Source organism: Xenopus tropicalis, chromosome 7 (assembly GCF_000004195.4).
Source record: "Xenopus tropicalis strain Nigerian chromosome 7, UCB_Xtro_10.0, whole genome shotgun sequence".
NCBI classification, from domain to species: Eukaryota; Metazoa; Chordata; class Amphibia; order Anura; family Pipidae; genus Xenopus; species Xenopus tropicalis.
The window spans coordinates 93,949,594-93,969,527 of NC_030683.2; the positions used below are offsets into that span (position 1 = coordinate 93,949,594).

Here is a 19,934-nt window from a genome sequence, read left to right on the forward strand (position 1 = left end):
TACAACCATGTGACCAAGATGGGGGAGGAGTCAGTGATGTCAAGTAGAGTGTCTAGCGCGACCTGACATCTTAGGAAAGTGGGTCAGTGAGGTGTAGAGAGGCGGCAGGAGATGTAATGTAGTGTTATTGCCTAAAGTAGCCGAGCAGACATTGGATTCACGTTGTTTCAGTACATTTTGCCTATGAAAGGGTGTCGTGTTACCAGTCTATTGTAAATATTTACCCGTGTGGCAGTTCCTACTAAAGATAAGCACACTAAAACTTCTAAACAGTTATTTTTTTTCTCCAAAATCACCTGTTAATTTATTTTTTACTGAATTATTACTTTATGAATGTTAGAGTACTTAAGGACTGAGAAGATGCAGAGCACCTTGCTGATAATGTAAATAAACCCTGCAGAATTTTGCATGGCATGAAAACTGAAAAGAATGTAGGGGATTTGGGGTTTTTTACAAGTTTTTTAATGAAAACTGCAACATTTCTAGCAAAACCAGCAAATTTGGTTCTGTAACACCAGCCTGGTGGCCTTTATTATATGTTTAATTTGTTATTAAGTCACAGATTTACCAATGACCATATTCCCCCCACCTCCCATTTGTGTTTTTTCAGCTAAAAACATTTTTCGCCATTAATTATACAAAAACTGTGAATGTAAAAATACATCTTCTGAAAGCTGTTACAGTCATGCAGATGTCAAAGGAAATTACCTAGGCAACTTTCATGCAGTCCTTTTACTATTTTACAAGGTATTTCATTTTTTGTAATTTTCTGAGAAGGTATTAGTGATGTCAAAATTGATGATTCATGGTATTTGCGTTATTTTTAGGCATTTCTGTGTCTGCTAGTTTTTTTGTTGTGGTTTTTAATAAATAAGGAAACATTCATGCTTTTTTAAAAAGTACGTTCAGTCATGGTAGAAAAAAAGCTAAAATTACGGAAATGTGAATTTTCATAAATGGGCTTTCATGTTCATCATAAGCTCTTCCAGTATTTTTTGTGCATCCTGAGAAAACTCTTAACAACACCCATTGCCACCCTATTTCTAAGCCGTGACAGTAATGGTATCTCATATCTTTTAGGGATGAGCAATTTAGTTTGAAATAGGTCAGCTAAGAGATGCAAGGGTTATTTTAATGTATTTTATTGATTGCTACATATAAATTATAATTATTGATGATGTTAATGTAGACAGGTCAGCCACATTGTAGTTGAATAAAATACAGTATATTGTATTACTGCCCTTATATATGTGCAAAGGGGCTATCACCATGTGTATAATAGAGGCAATATATTTAGTAAATGTATTAACCCCTGCACTTTTTATTTACTGTTTATTAGTAGCCGGCTGGGTTAGCAGGCAAAGCCTCCCACGTTGAACCTGCCATGGTGGGTGGCACAACAAAATAAGTAACTGCTGGATCATGACTACACAGCAAATCATGATTAAACAGCAAATCATCAGTAAATCACAAGAGAAACAAGCTTAGCTTTTCTGAAGGCTAAAAAACTATTAGAGCATTTAGTATGGGGCCTGGACATCTGTAAATACTGTGTCTGTCCTACAAGTTACCAGGAGTGGCAAAAAGCTGCTCCTGGTAACTTACAAGATGGAAATTCAGATTTTTAAATCACAATTTTGGCTCTTCTAGTGCAGAGAGTGCTATTGGGCTCTCTGCACTAGTGATGTGGCCCCCACCACCTGCTCCAATGCGGAAAAACTAAGTGAGGGGAGGACGGCACCTCAGGGAGGCCCTGACTCATGAAATGCCCCTGGTCATGCTACAGCTGTAAGCATATGCATCTTTACTCCAGAATGCTAGAGTGCACGTGTATGCTTAATTTAAAAAAATGCATCCTTTGGGTTTAATAAGATCACTTCTCGGACTTTTGGCTAAGATCAAGGGGCTGATTTATGAAAGTCTGAATTTCAGACTTTCAGAAGTTTTTTTCTTTTTTCTTTACAGCCGCCAGCTGGAGCCTTACCAAGGCAATCAATGGCATTGCACCCGTACACTTCAGCACTTTTTTTGTGTTTGATTTGTACACCCTGGATTGGTGTTATAGTCCTTTGGGCTTGACCCCAGGCCAAGACTTACGCCCTGGGGGAAGCTTCGGCATAACCCAGGGTAGATGAGGACTCCCCCTAGCTGCAAAGTGAAGGGGAGTCCAACAACTTGGTGGGGCTCACCCTAGGACCTACCCGCCCATGCTGTCCATTGGCTGGACACATGAGCATCGGAGTCCATGCCTTCGGGTAGGACTCTTTGGCGATGATTCAATATCATATGATATGTTTGCATAGCATAATAAAACAGTACCTTGTAATTCATCCTAACTAAGATACAGTATAATGAATCCATATTGGAGGCAAAACAATCCTATTGGGTTTAATTACAGTTTAAACTGGAAAGGAAAGTTTGAGAATAAACTTCATGTTGGTTTGAAAAGCATCAATAAAATCTGATCTGTTGTTTGCTCGGCCCACTTTTCTAACCTTGGACCACAGTTACATAGTAAAAAACACTGTGCAAAGTTTGGGGACCCTGGTTTCAATAGGGTCTGAATGGCAGCAATTTAAATTTCCCCAAGGAAAGTCAACGAGTGACATCTGATTGGCGGTTGGTGGCTCTGCCCACTTTTTCTAACCTGGACCTGCAGTTACCCAGTGACTCTTCAAAGTTTAGGGACCTTAGCATTAATAGTTAAAGAATGGCAACAGTTTAAATTTAAACCAATAAAGTCAATAGGTAAATTGTGATTGGTGCCTGGTGGGTGTGCCCACTTTTTCTAACCTTAAGTCAAAGTCACCCAGTAACAAACAGTGGGCACCCTGGCATAAATACTGTACTGTGAGAATGACAGCATTTTAAATTTAAACCAATAAAATTCAATGGATGAAATCTGATTGGCTGTTAATGGCCCAACCCACTTTTCCTATTTTTGAACTGCAGTCCCCCAGTGAATAACTTTGCATAGTTTGGGGACACAGAATTTTACATTTCACCATTGAAAGTAAATAGGTAAAATGTGATTGGCTGTTGGTGGCTTCTCCCACTTTTTCTAACTAGAAATACGTGGTCATTCAGTGACTCTTTGAAGTTTGGGGACCCTAGCATAAACAGTGTGAAAAAGGGAGCATTTTAAATTTAAACCAAAAAAATTCAATATGTGAAGTCTGATTGGCTGTTGGTGGCTCCACCTACTTTTTAAAAATGCAGTCCCCTAGTGAGAATGGCAGCAGGTTGAATATCCCCATTGAAAATCCATAGGTAGAATCTGATTGGCTGTTGGTGGCTCCACCCACTTTTTTCTTACCCTGAACCACAGATACCTGTGACTAGCTCTGCAAAATTTGGGAACCTTAGTATTAATATTTAAAGAATAGCAGCAGTTTAAATTTAAATGTATGAAGTCTATAGGTGAAATCTGATTGGCTGTTGTTGGCTCCGCCTACTTTTCCTAAACTTGGAATGTAGTCACCCAGTGACAAACTATGCAAAGTTTGGGGACCCTGACATTAAACATGTGAGAATGGCAGCAGTTAAAATTTCCCCACTGAAAGCAATGAAAGAAATGTGGCTTTTGACTACGTACATTGAGTACGTAGTCACCGAGTTACTGACTGCAAAGTTTGGGAACCCTGGCATCAAACCAGTAAGATTCAATAGGTAAAATCTGATTGGCTGTTCACAGCTCCGCCCACTTTTGGGCATCCAACAATCATTATATTTTCATTCAGGCTGACCCCATGGCTATGTGATTCAAGTTTGGGGAGTGTAGCCTCAAAGCTGTAAGATTGGCAGCAGTTTCAACTTCCCTATTAAAGTCAATGGGTAAAATTTGATTGGCTGTTGTTGGCCCCTCCCACTTTGGGGTCATCCAACAAATGTCGCTGTTTCATGTGGGGTGACCCCATGATTATGTTCTTAAAGTTTGGGGGGTGTAGCTTTAAAGCTGTAAGAGTGGCAGCAGTTTGAAAATCTTCCCTGTCAAAGTCAATGGAAAAATTGGGGTGTTCGGAGCGGCGCCACAAAAAGACAGGGGGCGGGATCGCTTAGAAAAGCACAAGCAACCTGCTCCACTATAGGGCGAAGAAGTGTGGAGAGTTTGGGTGTTGTACCCCTAAAACTGTAGGAGGAGTAGCCTTTAGAAAATGGGGGGCGCTAAGAATAATAACTAGAAAGGGAAGTTTGAGAACAAACTTCATGTTGGGTTGAAAAACATGTCACTGAATGGGCTCTGCCCACTTTCTCTGACCTTGGACCACAGTTATATAGTAACATATAGTGACATCTGATTGGCGGTTGTGGCTCCACCCCCTTTTTCTAACCTGGAACTGCAGTTACCCAGTGACTAACTCTGCAAAATTTAGGGACCCTAGGATTAATATTAAATGGATGAAATCTGATTGGCTGTTAGTGGCCCAACCCACTTTTCCTATTTTTGAACTGCAGTCTCCCAGTGACCAACTTTGCAAATTTTGGGGACTCAGGCATAAAAATTGAAAGTAAAATAGATGAAATGTTATTGGCTGTTGGTGGCTCCGCACACTTTTTTGAATTTTGAACGGCAAATACCCAGTGACTAACTCTGGAAACTTTAACAACCCTGGAATTAATATTTAAATAATGGAATCAGTTTAAATATAAACCAATGAAATCTAATGGGTGAAAATGGATTGGCTGTTGGTGGCTCCTCCCACTTGTTCTAGCCCTGAATATGTAGTCATCCAGTGACTGACTTTGCAGAGTTTGGGAACTTTGACATAAATAGTGTGAGAAAGGCAGCATTTTAAATTTAAACAAAAAAAAAAAACACAGAAGGTGAAATCTGATTGGTTGTTGTTGGCCCCACTCACTTTTCTAAACTTGGAACATAGTCACCCAGTGACAAACTGTGCAAAGTTTGGGGACCCTGACATTAAACATGTGAGAATGGCAGCAGTTAAAATTTCCCCACTGAAAACAATGAAAGAAATGTGATTGGCTTTTGGTGGCCCTGCCCACTTTTTCTAACCTTGAGTACGAAGTCACGCAGTGACTGACTGTGCAAAGTTTGCAAACCCTGGCATCAAACCAATAAAATTCAATAGCTGAAATCTGATTGGCTGTTAGTGGCCCCACCCACTTTTTCAAAACTAAAACTGCAGTCCTCTAGTGACCAACTGTGAAAAGTTTGGGGACCCTGGTGTTAATACTGTGAGAATGGCAGCAGGTTGAATTTTCCCATTGGAAGTCAATAGGTAAAATCTGATTGGCTGTTGGTGGCTCCACCCACTTACAAAAATACAAAAAAACCTTAAATGCGTAAAGTAGTCACCCAGTGTCTGACTATGCAAAGTTTAAGAACCCTGGCAACAAACCAATAAAAATCAATAGGTGAAATCTGATTGGTTGTTGGTGGCTCCGCCCACTTTTCAAAACTAAAAATGCAGTACCCTAGGGACCAATTGTGAAAAGTTTGGGGACCCCGGTGTTAATTCTGTGAGAATGGCAGCAGATTGAATTTCCTTATTGAAAGTCAATAGGTAAACTCTGATTGGCTGTTGGTGGCTCCACCCACTTTTTCTTACCTTGAACCACAGTTACCTGGTACCTAACCCTGCAAAGTTTGGGGACCCTGATGTTATTACTGTGAGCTGGTTGGATTTCCACAAGTCCATAGGTAAAATCTGATTGGTTGTTCACAGCTCCGCCCACTTTTGGGCATTCAACAATCATCCTATTTTCATTCAGGCTGACCCCATGACTATGTGATTCAAGTTTGGGGAGTGTAGTCTCAAATCTGTAAGATTGGCAGCAGTTTCAATTTCCCCATAAAAGTCAAAGGGTGAAATTTGATTGGCTATTGCTGGCCCCTCCCACTTTGGGGTCATCCAACAAATGTCGCTGTTTCATTCAGGGTGACCCCATGATTATGTTATTCAAGTTTGGGGAGTGTAGCTTCAAAGCTGTAAGTGTGGCAGCAGTTTGAAAATCTTCCCTGTCAAAGTCAATGGGAAAATTGGAGTGTTCGGAGCGGTGCCACAAAAAGACGGGGGGCGGGATCACTTAGAAAAGCACAAGCAACCTGCTCCACTATAGGGCGAAGAAGTGTGGAGAGTTTGGGTGTTGTACCCCTAAAACTGTAGGAGGAGTAGCGTTTTCAACCCAACATCATAACAATCATAACTTCTTAAGTCACTCTTCTTAACTCATTCAACCAAATTTATTTTCAAATTGCAGCCCTGTTATACATTTTACCGTTAATATACATTTTTTTTATTAATGTATTTTTTTAAACAGCCATTAACTGTCATCAGAAGGACAGTTTATAGCTGAAAAAATGGAAACTCATTTAGACAGATACCTTGGTAAATAAAAACCTCAGCATTTTAAACACAAAGTGAAATAACAATAAAACTTCATACACCATTTAAAGTCATTTTCTTAACTCATTTAACAAAATTAATTTTCAAATTGCAGCCCTATTATACAATTTCACCGTTAATATTAATTTTTTTTATTAATGTATTTTTTTAAACAGTACTGGAAACTGGGTTGTATTCTTTAGTTACCAGTTTTTTTTTAATACAGGTTATTGTTACAAGTAAATTGATTTACTTATTACATAATTCATGCAGGATGGAATGACTAGAAATAGCCTGGGGCTCTAAGCTTTATCCAGAAACCTGTCAGTCTGAGCATCCATATATGGGCAACATTGTGATGTCATAATATGAGTGGCTAAGCTTTATCCCCATACCTGTCAGCCTGAGCATCCATATATGGGCGTCATTGTGATGTCATAATGGCAGTGTAGCAAGAAGACCGTGTCATATTCCGAAAGCTGTCAGTCATTGGATTGCTTTTGATGAGTGTAGATACCTCACATAGCAATGCAATTTTTTAATGTTCTTATTATTTTTCTTATTATTTTTTTGAATCTTATACTTTTAGCACAGGCATGTGTAGAATGCAGCAATAAAGTGAGCCAAGCACTAATAAAGTACCGCAAAAAAGCCCTTAATTTGAGGGTGAAGAATTCTGATATTGGATTACGTGCCTCTCTGATGGTAATGGAAATGGAAAGCAACTACTTTAAAAAATATGCCTCAAATCATTATAGTGGATACATAGGTAAGTAAGAAAAGATAACATATGCAAAGCTATTTAGTATTTTCTTAATGTTATACAAAAGGTATAACTTCAAACCAGGGATATCTTAAAGGAGAAGGAAAGGTTAAGTCACTTGGGGATGCCAAAATGTTAGGCACCCCCAAGTGACTTAAATCGCATACTTTTTACCCCGGGCTGGTGCCCCTGTTCAGAGAGAACAGCACCGGCCCGGAGTAGCTGCGAGCGATTCCTCTTCCGTATTCGCTGCGCGCGCATGCGCAGTAGAGTGAAAAAGCCAAACTTAAACATAGAAGTCGGCTTTTCACTCTACTGCGCATGCGCCGGCCCACGGATTTCACCGGCAGCGCGAAGACGGAAGGAGGAAGGCTCGCTGCAGGTACCCCTAGCTGGTGCTGTTTTCTCCTAACAGGGGCACCAGCCCGGGGTACAAGGTAAGCGATCTAAGTCACTTGGGGGTGCCTAATATTTTGTCACCCCCAAGTGACTTAGCCTTTCCTTCTCCTTTAATATTGTATATTATACAATATATATTCTGACATTTCAGTCCCCTTGGTCCTTTCTTTCTTAAATCTTGAGTTAGAAAGCTCACTTAAGCATACATAAGGTTGCAAAAATTACATATACTACATTAATGATTACACATATTTTGCCATTTAGTGTAACTGTAGTGAGATCATTACAGATAATACCTTCCATTTAAATGCATGGCAGAATGCTGCAAGGGCAATGACACATATTGATTTAAAGTGATATTGAATTTACCAAATTATTTTTTAAACTTCTCATTATTATGTCTATATTCTGCAGACTATCAGGATCTGGGTGCGATTGTCCAAAGATTGCTGAACAAATTACCAAGTGTTATTAACTTTAATGGTTCAGGTATGTATATAGATCCTTGTGTAAGTAAGGTTTAAATACCCAGTACACAGGGGCCCAAACAGCCCCCACCAGCCCACTAAATAATGACCGTGTAAGACAATGTGCTTAGAGACCCTTACTGTGCTAGTATTTAGGAAATAAACTCATTAATATACGCTGTCTCTTATTCTTCTTTAGATGAACAATATTTTGATAATCTTGTCAGTTTTCGCAAGGGAATCATTGAGGATTTGAAACCAGCCTTAAAAAAGGCTCATGATTTAGGTAACGACATTTATTTTCTTGTTAATATTTTAACTTTGTAATATTGTAAAATTGTTTAATCATTTACATTACATTATAATGGAATGATAGTTTAATTTATAACATGATAACTGATTTCAGTTTCTTTTTCTTTTTCAGTCTGTTCACCATCAGAATGTGGTAAGCTTTGATATACATTTTTACTATTTCATTATCTCAATTTCTCCACCCATTTTAGATTTTTTATTATTCCATTAATTTCACTCTGGTTTTCTTTCAGACATGTAAAGCCTGGCAAATAAAACATTTTTTTTTATATACTTTTAATTTTATACAATTTTGCCTGTTTGCAGTATTGACATTAAGGGAATACTGGCCTATTTAGCAAAATTCATATTTGTGTCATTTTCAGAGGTTTTTTCTACCATGAATAAACTCACAAATTAAATTAAATAATAAAAATTTGGAATGAATGAAAATATGAAAAACTCAAAATCCTCATTTTCATAAGAATTTCCGTGCACTTACAAAGGAAAAAAATCTTACAATTTGTTAAGGACAGCTCCCGCTGACTTTTACATGGCTGTCAGCTTTTAGATGTTTTGTATTTAAGTTTTTATGGTCTTTACACTTGGTAGATATCCCAAAAAAATCTTGTTCTAGCGTAATTATTTATATACACAATTTCTTGCTTTAAAAGGTTCAGTTCAGGAACTTTCCATTGACATTAAATAAGGATATTTTAATTGTAATTGAATTGTATCAACATTTCAGGGCAGGTTTATCAAATGTGAGTTTACAGCCTAAAACATGAAAACTCACCCACCTTCTATTAATTTCTATGGGATTTTATTTATTTTTTTCTATTACAGAAAACCTGAAAGAAATGGTCAACTGTGAAGAGTGCAAAACTATGATTAACTCGCTTTGCCAAGGACCAAGTGTATGTAAAGGTAGGTGGATTTTGTTCCCAGTTACTGTAATAGTGTCTTTTTTTTAGCAATTGCTTTTTAATGACATTTCAATTCCTATATGTAACTATCAAAGGATAAAGTAAAGTCAAGTGAATTTGTCCACTTGTATCACCTGATACTGTATGACTCTAGATTATGTAGAATGAGATTTAGGGCTATATTCCAACACAGGTGAATTTTTAAACAAAGTGTACTAGACCCCTGAGGAGAAAGAGAAAGCCACCAGAAAGCTGAATAACTGAGCTGTTTTCTAAGTATTATTTTATTGTTGTTCCTTTCCTTCCTTTAGGAGATCGAGAAAGACGAATTGCAGTTGAGACTGCACAGGTTGATGCGACAGCAGTGAAATTGACCAACATAGCAATGGGCATTGCAGTAATTGCAGGATTTATAGTCTTTGTACTACTTGTAGCAATGTGAGTCTCTCTTATACACTACATTTTGGTAATGTGACCAAATGAAACTGGAAGTAATAAAACAGTAGGGGTCATTTATAGATTTCTGGGGCACAATAGCAAGCACATATTCCCTAAAGGAAAGCTGCACTCTGTTCCTTGCGCCAGATTGCTCTTGCCATTTTGCAAGATCAGAAAGCTGTGTGAACTTTGCATGCTGCATTCTGCTCTGTAAATGACCACTACAATGTAAAAAATGTTTAGCTTTTAAATTAAAGAAGGATGATTTTTTTTTTCATTTGTTTGCAGTGCTTTAATATACACATACTACACCAGGAAAGAAATAGCATTATTTACAGTTGAAACTGAAGAAATGGAAGAGGTGTAAGGTAAGGCAATTTCTGCAAAAAAAAAAGATTGTGTTTTTATTGTGCTCTTTGTGATTTTTACTTTAAATACTTGTGGTCCTTTAGGTTTGAATACCAGATATAATATTGATAAATATGGAGACAATCTATATACTTTATTTTGTGTATTGTACCATTGCTTAACTGCATTTCTCTATAAATGTTAAGGTAATTGTATATGCCTGCATTCTATATTCTCTACACTAGAGGGCTTTTGCTGAGGGTTTGTGTTTCTTTATAAGTGGGAATTGTTTTGACTGCTTCATGCCTATGATTAAGGGTGAGGGTGCCCAAAACATATCAGGCAGTAGCTTCTCATGTTTATAATTTTTAGTGTATACCAGTAAATTAGACTTTTTAAGGGATTCAATCTGGAAGCTGCAATTCCATTCAACGCTTTTTATTAGACATCCAGTAACAGCCATAGGGGTTGATTCACTAAAGTGTGATAAATTTTATCGCACATTTTTTGCGTTAAAATAGACGCGACAATTAGTGCGCTATTCACTACAGTATTACAGCGTGCGTTAAGTCGCATATCGCATGTGTTAATTTTTGTGCAACCGCATGCTTTACTTTTAACGCATGCATTAATTAGCGCGCTGAAAAGAATACTAACACATGATTCACAAACACTTAGGCGCGCTAAATATCGCATTAGGCTATGCAAAAAATAACACCTACTTGAGGCAGGCGATAATTATAGAAAAGTACAGTAAATGAGCTTTTGGCAATAAAATATGGACTTTGCAGTGTTATTTATTCAAGTCTGTGTTGGCCCTAGAGTGATGCAGCCGCCAGTTTGCAGCGAAATGGTCATTTTTAATACAGTAATTTTACGAAAGTATTGGCATGTATGGCTAACATGGCATGCGTTTATTCGCACGACTATTTATATGCGGCTACAATTGATGAAATGTTTCGACAGGCATGGATTTACGGCGAGTTTTTGGACGTGCAGCAAATTTTTCCGTGGCAAATTTTTTCAAAATCCGCCAATGGCAAAACGCATGAAAAAATTTGCCACGGAAAAATTCGCTGCACGTCCAAAAAATAATAGTCGCGGGCAGCAATTTTTTTGGCCGCACGACATTTTTGCCGTTTTGCGAATGGAACAGATTCGCTCATCACTAGCGGCTACTATTTATAAGCAGCTACTAATTATATGCTACCATTTATATGCTAACATTTATATGTTGCGACAATTCATATGCGGCGACTATCTATTTGCGACTATACGTGGGCGTTGATTATCGCATGTACCGTCAAATACCGAACGAAAATAGTCTTTGCGAGTTAAATAACGCATGCAATATCGCACGTAAATTAACGCAAGTAAGCTTATAGTGAATCATATAAATGGCGCACGTTAAAACGCACTTTAGTGAATCAGCCCTATAGTATTAAACAAACACACTGTTTCAGGCTGGACATTAGAACTATTATCGGGAAAGCAGTACATTTGAAAAAACGCAGACTTGTCACATATAATAATCTAAAACAGGTGCATTTTGCATGTTTTTATACATGGACAATGCATGTTGCAAACTAAAGGAAAACAATAAGAGCATTCCACTGTCTGTTTCCTGTATCTATAGAACCTGACTAAATAAACTGTTCATCCTACAAAGATTCCCCAATCAAAGCAGGTTCAGAAAAATGCTTAATTAAAAGAGATAATTTCCTTTTGTTGATTTGGTTTACTATTCACAATTATTAACCTTTCAAATTTAATTGTGAAACAATATTAATTGCTATGTAATGGAGTACATCTAGTCTATATTTAATTAGTAGATAATGTTAAACATAAAATAAAAGAGAACATTTGAAACTGTTTTGCAGAACTCCTGGAAATATGGACACGCAGACTGATAACCCTGCATAAATGAACATTTGTACTTGAGTAACAAGTGGGCCGTAGTATGAGGAGGACACTGGGGGAGGACTTTAGTTCGGCCCTCCGACAGTCTGAGGGACCATGAATATTGTTATGTTCACCCCCTCCCTTTTTCCTGTACCCTATTTGTATAGAACCAAAATTAATAAATAATGTTAAAAAAATTAGCAATTTATGTCGTACTATATTTTTTGTTTTGTGACTTGACATGTGAAGGTTTTTAAATATATGTCAATATTCAGTTAAAAATTTAATTCCTTTATTTGTGCTCTGCAACCAGGAAAGCAGGGAAAATAAGAGCCTGTTTTTTATGCAACATGATATAATAACAGAATGACATATAGCATAGAAAGAGCTGATAAGATAAAGATAGTTTATAATATACAAAAACACAAGACCAGCATAACTTGATACCACTTCAAGTGATGCCATGTCCTATGGATCAGCTTTTGAGAGTTAGTCTACAGCTCATGTGGCCTTATTTGTTAAATCCAACAGTAGCGACCAGCTTGATCACTAAACCAGAATTTGTGAGCTCTAGCTGATTTTGTGGCATTTAGGGATGAAGGATAGTTTTCTTTAGGGAATATCATATTAATGCTGGGTATAGAGCAGGGGTGGGCAAACTACGGCCCGTGGGCCACATCCGGCCCGCTGGCCTTTTTAATCCGGCCTGCCGACTCCGGCCCCCTTAAAATAATTACAGACCCTGATTGGTCCGTAATTAGGCACCCTGGCATCAAACCAATAAAATTCAATAGGTGAAATCTGATTGGCTGTTGATGGCCCCACCCACTTTTTCAAAACTAAAACTGCAGTCCTCTAGTGACCAACTGTGAAAAGTTTGGGGACCCTGGTGTTAATACTGTGAGAATGGCAGCAGGTTGAACTTTCCAATTGAAAGTCAATAGGTAAAATCTGATTGGCTGTTGGTGGCTCCACCCACTTACAAAAATACAAAAAACCTTAAATGCGTAAAGTAGTCACCCAGTGTCTGACTATGCAAAGTTTGGGAACCCTGACAACAAACCAATAAAAATCAATAGGTGAAATCTGATTGGTTGTTGGTGGCTCTGCCCACTTTTCAAAATTAAAACTGCAGTCCCCTAGTGACCAACTGTGAAAAGTTTGGGGACACCGGTGTTAATTCTGTGAGAATGGCAGCAGATTGAATTTCCCCATTAAAAATTCAATAGGTAAACTCTGATTGGCTGTTGGTGGCTCCACCCACTTTTTCTTACCTTGAACCACAGTTACCTGGTGCCTAACCCTGCAAAGTTTGGGGACCCCGGTGTTATTACTGTGAGAATGGCAGCAGGTTGGATTTCCGCCAAATCAATAGGTAAAATCTGATTGGCTGTTTACAGCTCCGCCCACTTTTGGGCATTCAACAATCACCATATTTTCATTCAGGCTGACCCCATGACTATGTGTTTCAAGTTTGGGGAGTGTAGTCTCAAAGCTGTAAAATTGGCAGCAGTTTCAATTTTCCCATAAAAGTCAATGGGTAAAATTTGATTGGCTGTTGTTGGCCCTCCCACTGTGCGTTTTTTTAAAAAAAACTTGAATGCGTAGTCACCCAAAGTTTGGGAACTCTGGCATCAAACCAATAGAAATCAATAGGTAAAATTTGATTGGGTGTTGGTGGCTCCGTCCACTTTTCAAATCTAAAACAAATGTTGCTGTTATATTCGGGGTGACCCCATGATTATGTTATTCAAGTTTGGGGGCTGTAGCTTCAAAGCTGTAAGTGTGGCAGCAGTTTGAAAATCTTCCCTGTCAAAGTCAATGGGAAAATTGGGGAAAAAGACGGGGGGCGCAATCGCTTAGAAAAGCACAAGCAACCTGCTCCGCTATAGGGCGAAGATGTGTGGCGAGTTTGGGTATTGTACCCCTAAAACTGTAGGAGGAGTAGAGTTTAGAATATGGGGGAGCGCTAAGAAGAAGAAGAAGCAGAAGAATAAGCCAAAGTCGAAGAACAGTATGTTGGGGTTTTCAACCCAACATCATAACAATCATAACTTCTTAAGTCACTCTTCTTAACTCATTCAACAAAATTTATTTTCAAATTGCAGCCCTGTTATACATTTTACCGTTAATATACATTTTTTTTATTAATGTATTTTTTTAAACAGCCATTAACTGTCATCAGAAGGACAGTTTATAGCTGAAAAATGGAAACTCATTTAGACAGATACCTTGGTAAATAATAACCTCAGCATTTTAAACACAAAGTAAAATAACAATAAAACTTCATACACCATTTAAAGTCATTTTCTTAACTCATTCAACAAAATTAATTTTCAAATTGCAGCCCTATTATACATTTCACCGTTAATATTATTTTTTTTTATTCATGTATTTTTTTAAACAGTACTGGAAACTGGGTTGTATTCTTTAGTTACCAGTTTTTTTTAATACAGGTTATTGTTACAAGTAAATTGATTTACTTATTACATAATTCATGCAGGATGGAATGACTAGAAATAGCCTGGGGCTCTAAGCTTTATCCAGAAACCTGTCAGTCTGAGCATCCATATATGGGCAACATTGTGATGTCATAATATGAGTGGCTAAGCTTTATCCCCATACCTGTCAGCCTGAGCATCCATATATGGGCGTCATTGTGATGTCATAATGGCAGTGTAGCAAGAAGACCGTGTCATATTCCGAAAGCTGTCAGTCATCGGATTGCTTTTGATGAGTGTAGATACCTCACATAGCAATGCAATTTTTTAATGTTCTTATTATTTTTCTTATTATCTTTTTGAATCTTATACTTTTGGCACAGGCATGTGTAGAATGCAGCAATAAAGTGAGCCAAGCACTTATAAAGTACCGCAAAAAAGCCCTTAATTTAAGGGTGAAGAATTCTGATATTGGATTACGTGCCTCTCTAATGGTAATGGAAATGGAAAGCAACTACTTTAAAAAATATGCCTCAAATCATTATAGTGGATACATAGGTAAGTAAGAAAAGATAACATATGCAAAGCTATTTAGTATACAAAAGGTATAACTTCAAACCAGGGATATCTTAATATTGTATATTATACAATATATATTCTGACATTTCAGTCCCCTTGGTCCTTTCTTTCTTAAATCTTGAGTTAGAAAGCTCACTTTAGGCATACATAAGGTTGCAAAAAGTACATATACTACATTAATGATTACACATATTTTGCCATTTAGTGTAACTGTAGTGAGATCATTACAGATAATACCTTCCATTTAAATGCATGGCAGAATGCTGCAAGGGCAATGACACATATTGATTTAAAGTGATATTGAATTTACCAAATGATTTTTTAAACTTCTCATTATTATGTCTATATTCTGCAGACTATCAGGATCTGGGTGCGATTGTCCAAAGATTGCTGAACAAATTACCAAGTGTTATTAACTTTAATGGTTCAGGTATGTATATAGATCCTTGTGTAAGTAAGGTTTAAATACCCAGTACACAGGGGCCCAAACAGCCCCCACCAGCCCACTAAATAATGACCGTGTAAGACAATGTGCTTAGACCCTTACTGTGCTAGTATTTAGGAAATAAACTCATTAATATACACTGTCTCTTATTCTTCTTTAGATGAACAGTATTTTGATAATCTTGTCAGTTTTCGCAAGGGAATCATTGAGGATTTGAAACCAGCCTTAAAAAAGGCTCATGACTTAGGTAACTACATTTATTTTCTTGTTAATATTTTAACTTTGTAATATTGTAAAATTGTTTAATCATTTACATTACATTTACATTATAATGGAATGATAGTTTAGTTTCATTTATAACATGATAACTGATTTCAGTTTCTTTTTCTTTTTCAGTTTGTTCACCATCAGAATGTGGTAAGCTTTGATATACATTTTTACTATTTCATCATCTCAATTTCTCCACCCATTTTAGATTTTTTAATATTCCATTACTTTCGCTCTGGTTTTCTTTCAGACATGTAAAGCCTGGCAAATAAAACATTTTTTTTTATATACTTTTAATTTTATACAATTTTGCCTGTTTGCAATATTGACATTAAGGGAATACTGGCCTATTTAGCAAAATTCATATTTGTGTTATTTTGAGTTTTTTTCTACCATGAATAAACTCAAAAATTAAATTAAATAATAAAAATTTGGAATGAATGAGAATATGAAAAACTCAAAATCCTCGTTTTCATAAGAATTTCCGTGCACATACAAAGGAAAAAAATCCTGAAAACGTCTAAAAGCGCAAATTTTACAATGTGTTAAGGACGGCTCTCATTGACTTTTACATGGCTGTCAGCTTTTAGATGTTTTGTATTTAAATTTTTATGGTCTTTACACTTGGTAGATATCCCCCAAAAATCTTGTTTTAGAGTAATTATTTATATACACAATTTCTAGCTTTAAAAGATTCAGTTCAGGAACTTTGCATTGACATTAAATAAGGATATTTTAATTGTAATTGAATTGTATCAACATTTCTGGGCAGGTTTATCAAAATGTGAGTTTACAGCCTAAAACATGAATACTCACCCACCTTCTATTAATTTCTATGGGATTTTATTTATTTTTTTCTATTACAGAAAACCTGAAAGAAATGGTCAACTGTGAAGAGTGCAAAACTATGATTAACTCGCTTTGCCAAGGACCAAGTGTATGTAAAGGTAGGTGGATTTTGTTCCCAGTTACTGTAATAGTGTCTTTTTTTTAGCAATTGCTTTTTAATGACATTTCAATTCCTATATGTAACTATCAAATGAAAAAGTAAAGTCAAATGAATTTGTCCACTTGTATCACCTGATACTGTATGACTCTTGTGATTATGTAGAATGAGATTTAGGGCTTTATTCCAACACAGGTACATTTTTACTAGACCCCTGAGGAGAAAGTGAGAAAGCCACCAGAAAGCTGAATAACTGCTCTGTTTTCTAAGTATTATTTTATTGTTGTTCCTTTCCTTCCTTTAGGAGATCGAGAAAGACGAATTGCAGTTGAGACTGCACAGGTTGATGCGACAGCAGTGAAATTGACCAACATAGCAATGGGCATTGCAGTAATTGCAGGATTTATAGTCTTTGTACTACTTGTAGCAATGTGAGTCTCTCTTATACACTACATTTTGGTAATGTGACCAAATGAAACTGGAAGTAATAAAACAGTAGGGGTCATTTATAGATTTCTGGGGCACAATAGCAAGCACATATTCCCTAAAGGAAAGCTGCACTATGTTCCTTGCGCTAGATTGCTCTTGCCATTTTGCCAGAGCAGAAAGCTGTGTGAACTTTGCACACTGCATTCTGCTCTGTAAATGACCACTAGAATGTAAAAAATGTTTAGCTTTTAAATTAAACAGGATGATTTTTTTTTCATTTGTTTGCAGTGCTTTAATATACACCTACTACACCAGGAAAGAAATAGCATTATTTACAGTTGAAACTGAAGAAATGGAAGAGGTGTAAGGTAAGGCAATTTCTGCAAAAAAATGATTTTTTTTATTGTGCTCTTTGTGATTTTTACTTTAAATACTTGTGGTCCTTTAGGTTTGAATACCAGATATAATATTGATAAATATGGAGACAATCTATATACTTTATTTTGTGTATTGTACCATTGCTTAACTGCATTTCTCTATAAATGTTAAGGTAATTGTATATGCCTGCATTCTATATTCTCTACACTAGAGGGCTTTTGCTGAGGGTTTGTGTTTCTTTATAAGTGGGAATTGTTTTGACTGCTTCATGGCTATGATTAAGGGTGAGGGTGCCCAAAACATATCAGGCAGTAGCTTCTCATGTTTATACTTTTTAGTGTATACCAGTAAATTAGACTTTTTAAGGGATTCAATCTGGAAGCTGCAATTCCATTCAACGCTTTTTATTAGACATCCAGTAACAGCCATAGGGGTTGATTAAATTCATTAAATTTCATCGCACATTTTTTGCGTTAAAATAGACGCGACAATTAGCACGCGATTCACTACAGTATACCGCGTGCGTTAAGTCGCATATCGCATGCGTCAATTTTCGTGCAACTGCATGCGTTAGTTTTAACGCATGTGTTAATTAGTGCGCTGAAAAGAATACTAACGCATGATTCACAAACACTTAGGCGCGCTAAATATCGCATTAGGCTATACGAAAAATAACACCTATTTGAGGCAGGCGATAATTATAGAAAAGTACAGTAAAATAAATGGACTTTGCAGTGCTATTTATTCAAGTATGTGTTGGCCCTAGAGCAGGGGTGGGCAAAGTTTTTGGCTCGGGGGCCACATTTACTCACAGGCGGGCCAGGCCGGGCCAACGTCCTCCCACCAGCTCCCCCTCCACCAGCATCCTCCATCTCTCCGACCTGCAGCTCCCTCCATCGTTCCGCTGCGTCTGTTCCCCGGCTCTCCGCTGCATCCTTTTTTATGGTTGCGCCCCCTGCGTATTGACATCACGAGCACGCACGAAGCGCAACCAATCAGGGCCCAGAAATTATTTAAAGGGACCCGGAGTCGGCGGGCCGGATTAAAAAGGCCAACGGGCCGAATGTGGCCCGCGGGCCGTAGTTTGCCCACCCCTGCCCTAGAGTGACGCAGCCTCCAGTTTGCAGGGAAATAGTCATTTTTAATACAGTAATTTTACGAAAGTATTGTCATGTATGGCTAACATGGCGTGCGTTTATTCGCACGACTATTTATATGCGGCTACAGTTGATGAAATGTTTCGCCAGGAATGGATTTGAGGCGAGTTTTTGAACGCGCGGCAAATTTTTTCATGCATTTCGCGAGTTAAATAACGCATGCAATATCGCACGTAAATTAACGCAAGTAAGCTTATAGTGAATCGTGCGTTAAGTCGTGAAAATTTAGACGCAATAAAATTTTTAACACACGCTTTAAATGGCGCACGTTAAAACGCACTTTAGTGAATCAGCCCTATAGTATTAAACAAACACACTGTTTCAGGCTGGACATTAGAACTATTATCAGGAAAGCAGTACATTTGAAAAAACGCAGACACATATAATAATCTAAAACAGGTGCATTTTGCATGTTTTTATACATGGACAATGCATGTTGCAAACTAAAGGAAAACAATAAGATCATCCCACTGTCTGTTTCCTGTATGTATAGAACCTGACTAAATAAACTGTTCATCCTACAAAGATTCCCCAATCAAAGCAGGTTCAGAAAAATGCTTAATTAAAAGAGATAATTTCCTTTTGTTGATTTAGTTTACTATTCACAATTATTAACCTTTCAAATTTAATTGTGAAACAATATTAATTGCTATGTAATGGAGTACATCTAGTCTATATTTAATTAGTAGATAATGTTAAACATAAAATAAAAGAGAACATTTGAAACTGTTTTTCAGAACCCCTGGAAATATGGCCACGCAGACTGATAACCCTGCATAAATGAACATTTGTACTTGTTACATGAGTAACAAGTGGGCCGTAGTATGAGGACACTGGGGGAGGACTTTAGTCTGGCCCTCCGACAGTCTGAGGGACCATGAATATTGTTATGTTCACCCCCTCCCTTTTTCCTGTACCCTATTTGTATAGAACCAAAATTAATAAATAATGTTAAAAAAATTAGCAATTTATGTCGTACTATATTTTTTGTTTTGTGACTTGACATGTGAAGGTTTTTAAAAATATGTCAATATTCAGTTAAAAATGTAATTCCTTTATTTGTGCTCTGCAACCAGGAAAGCAGGGAAAATAAGAGCCTGTTTTTTATGCAACATGATATAATAACAGAATGACATATAGCATAGATAAAGATGGTTTATAATATACAAAAACACAAGACCAGCATAACTTGATACCACTTCAAGAGATGCCATGTCGTATGGATCAGCTTTTGAGGGTTAGTCTACAGCACATGTGGCCTTATTTGTTAAATCCAACAGTAGCGACCAGCTTGATCACTAAACCAGAATTTGTGAGCTCTAGCTGATTTTGTGGTATTTAGGGATGAAGGATAGTTTTCTTTAGGGAATATCATATTAATGCTGGGTATAGAGCAGGGGTGGGCAAA

The 19,934-nt window shown here is 37.2% G+C and overlaps 2 protein-coding genes across 3 annotated transcripts; both read left to right on the forward strand.

Annotated features, from left to right (window-relative positions):
- The first annotated feature begins 77 nt into the window (after positions 1-77).
- On the forward strand, positions 78-12,084 carry LOC116412291. 2 transcript variants are annotated; one of them, XM_031906252.1, is made up of 9 exons: positions 78-747; positions 6,940-7,119; positions 7,927-8,001; positions 8,179-8,265; positions 8,404-8,424; positions 9,117-9,197; positions 9,508-9,634; positions 9,923-10,002; positions 11,863-12,084. In XM_031906252.1, the coding sequence occupies exons 2-8, from the start codon at positions 7,053-7,055 to the stop codon at positions 9,999-10,001; spliced, it is 537 nt and encodes a 178-aa protein (XP_031762112.1). In that variant the 5' UTR covers positions 78-747; positions 6,940-7,052; the 3' UTR covers position 10,002; positions 11,863-12,084. The 2 variants fall into 2 exon arrangements, with proteins under 2 accessions (XP_031762112.1, XP_031762111.1); XM_031906251.1 differs by lacking the exon at positions 78-747 and having other exon boundaries at positions 6,088-7,119.
- Positions 12,085-13,895: 1,811 nt separating this feature from the next.
- Positions 13,896-19,489, forward strand: LOC116412447. The gene is made up of 8 exons (XM_031906684.1): positions 13,896-14,883; positions 15,260-15,334; positions 15,510-15,596; positions 15,746-15,766; positions 16,483-16,563; positions 16,867-16,993; positions 17,280-17,359; positions 19,264-19,489. The coding sequence occupies exons 1-7, from the start codon at positions 14,643-14,645 to the stop codon at positions 17,356-17,358; spliced, it is 711 nt and encodes a 236-aa protein (XP_031762544.1). The 5' UTR covers positions 13,896-14,642; the 3' UTR covers position 17,359; positions 19,264-19,489.
- The last annotated feature ends 445 nt before the right edge of the window (positions 19,490-19,934 follow it).

Bases quoted from the DNA above. Each gene is read 5' to 3' on its own strand.
- LOC116412291 (XM_031906251.1), top strand. From the start codon at position 6,879: ATGCAATTTTTTAATGTTCTTATTATTTTTCTTATTATTTTTTTGAAT. The intron at 8,266-8,403 runs GTAACGACATTT...TTTCTTTTTCAG, and splicing joins AAAAAAGGCTCATGATTTAG to TCTGTTCACCATCAGAATGT. The intron at 9,635-9,922 runs GTGAGTCTCTCT...ATTTGTTTGCAG, and splicing joins TTTGTACTACTTGTAGCAAT to TGCTTTAATATACACATACT.
- LOC116412447 (XM_031906684.1), top strand. From the start codon at position 14,643: ATGCAATTTTTTAATGTTCTTATTATTTTTCTTATTATCTTTTTGAAT. The intron at 14,884-15,259 runs GTAAGTAAGAAA...TATATTCTGCAG, and splicing joins TCATTATAGTGGATACATAG to ACTATCAGGATCTGGGTGCG. The intron at 15,597-15,745 runs GTAACTACATTT...TTTCTTTTTCAG, and splicing joins AAAAAAGGCTCATGACTTAG to TTTGTTCACCATCAGAATGT.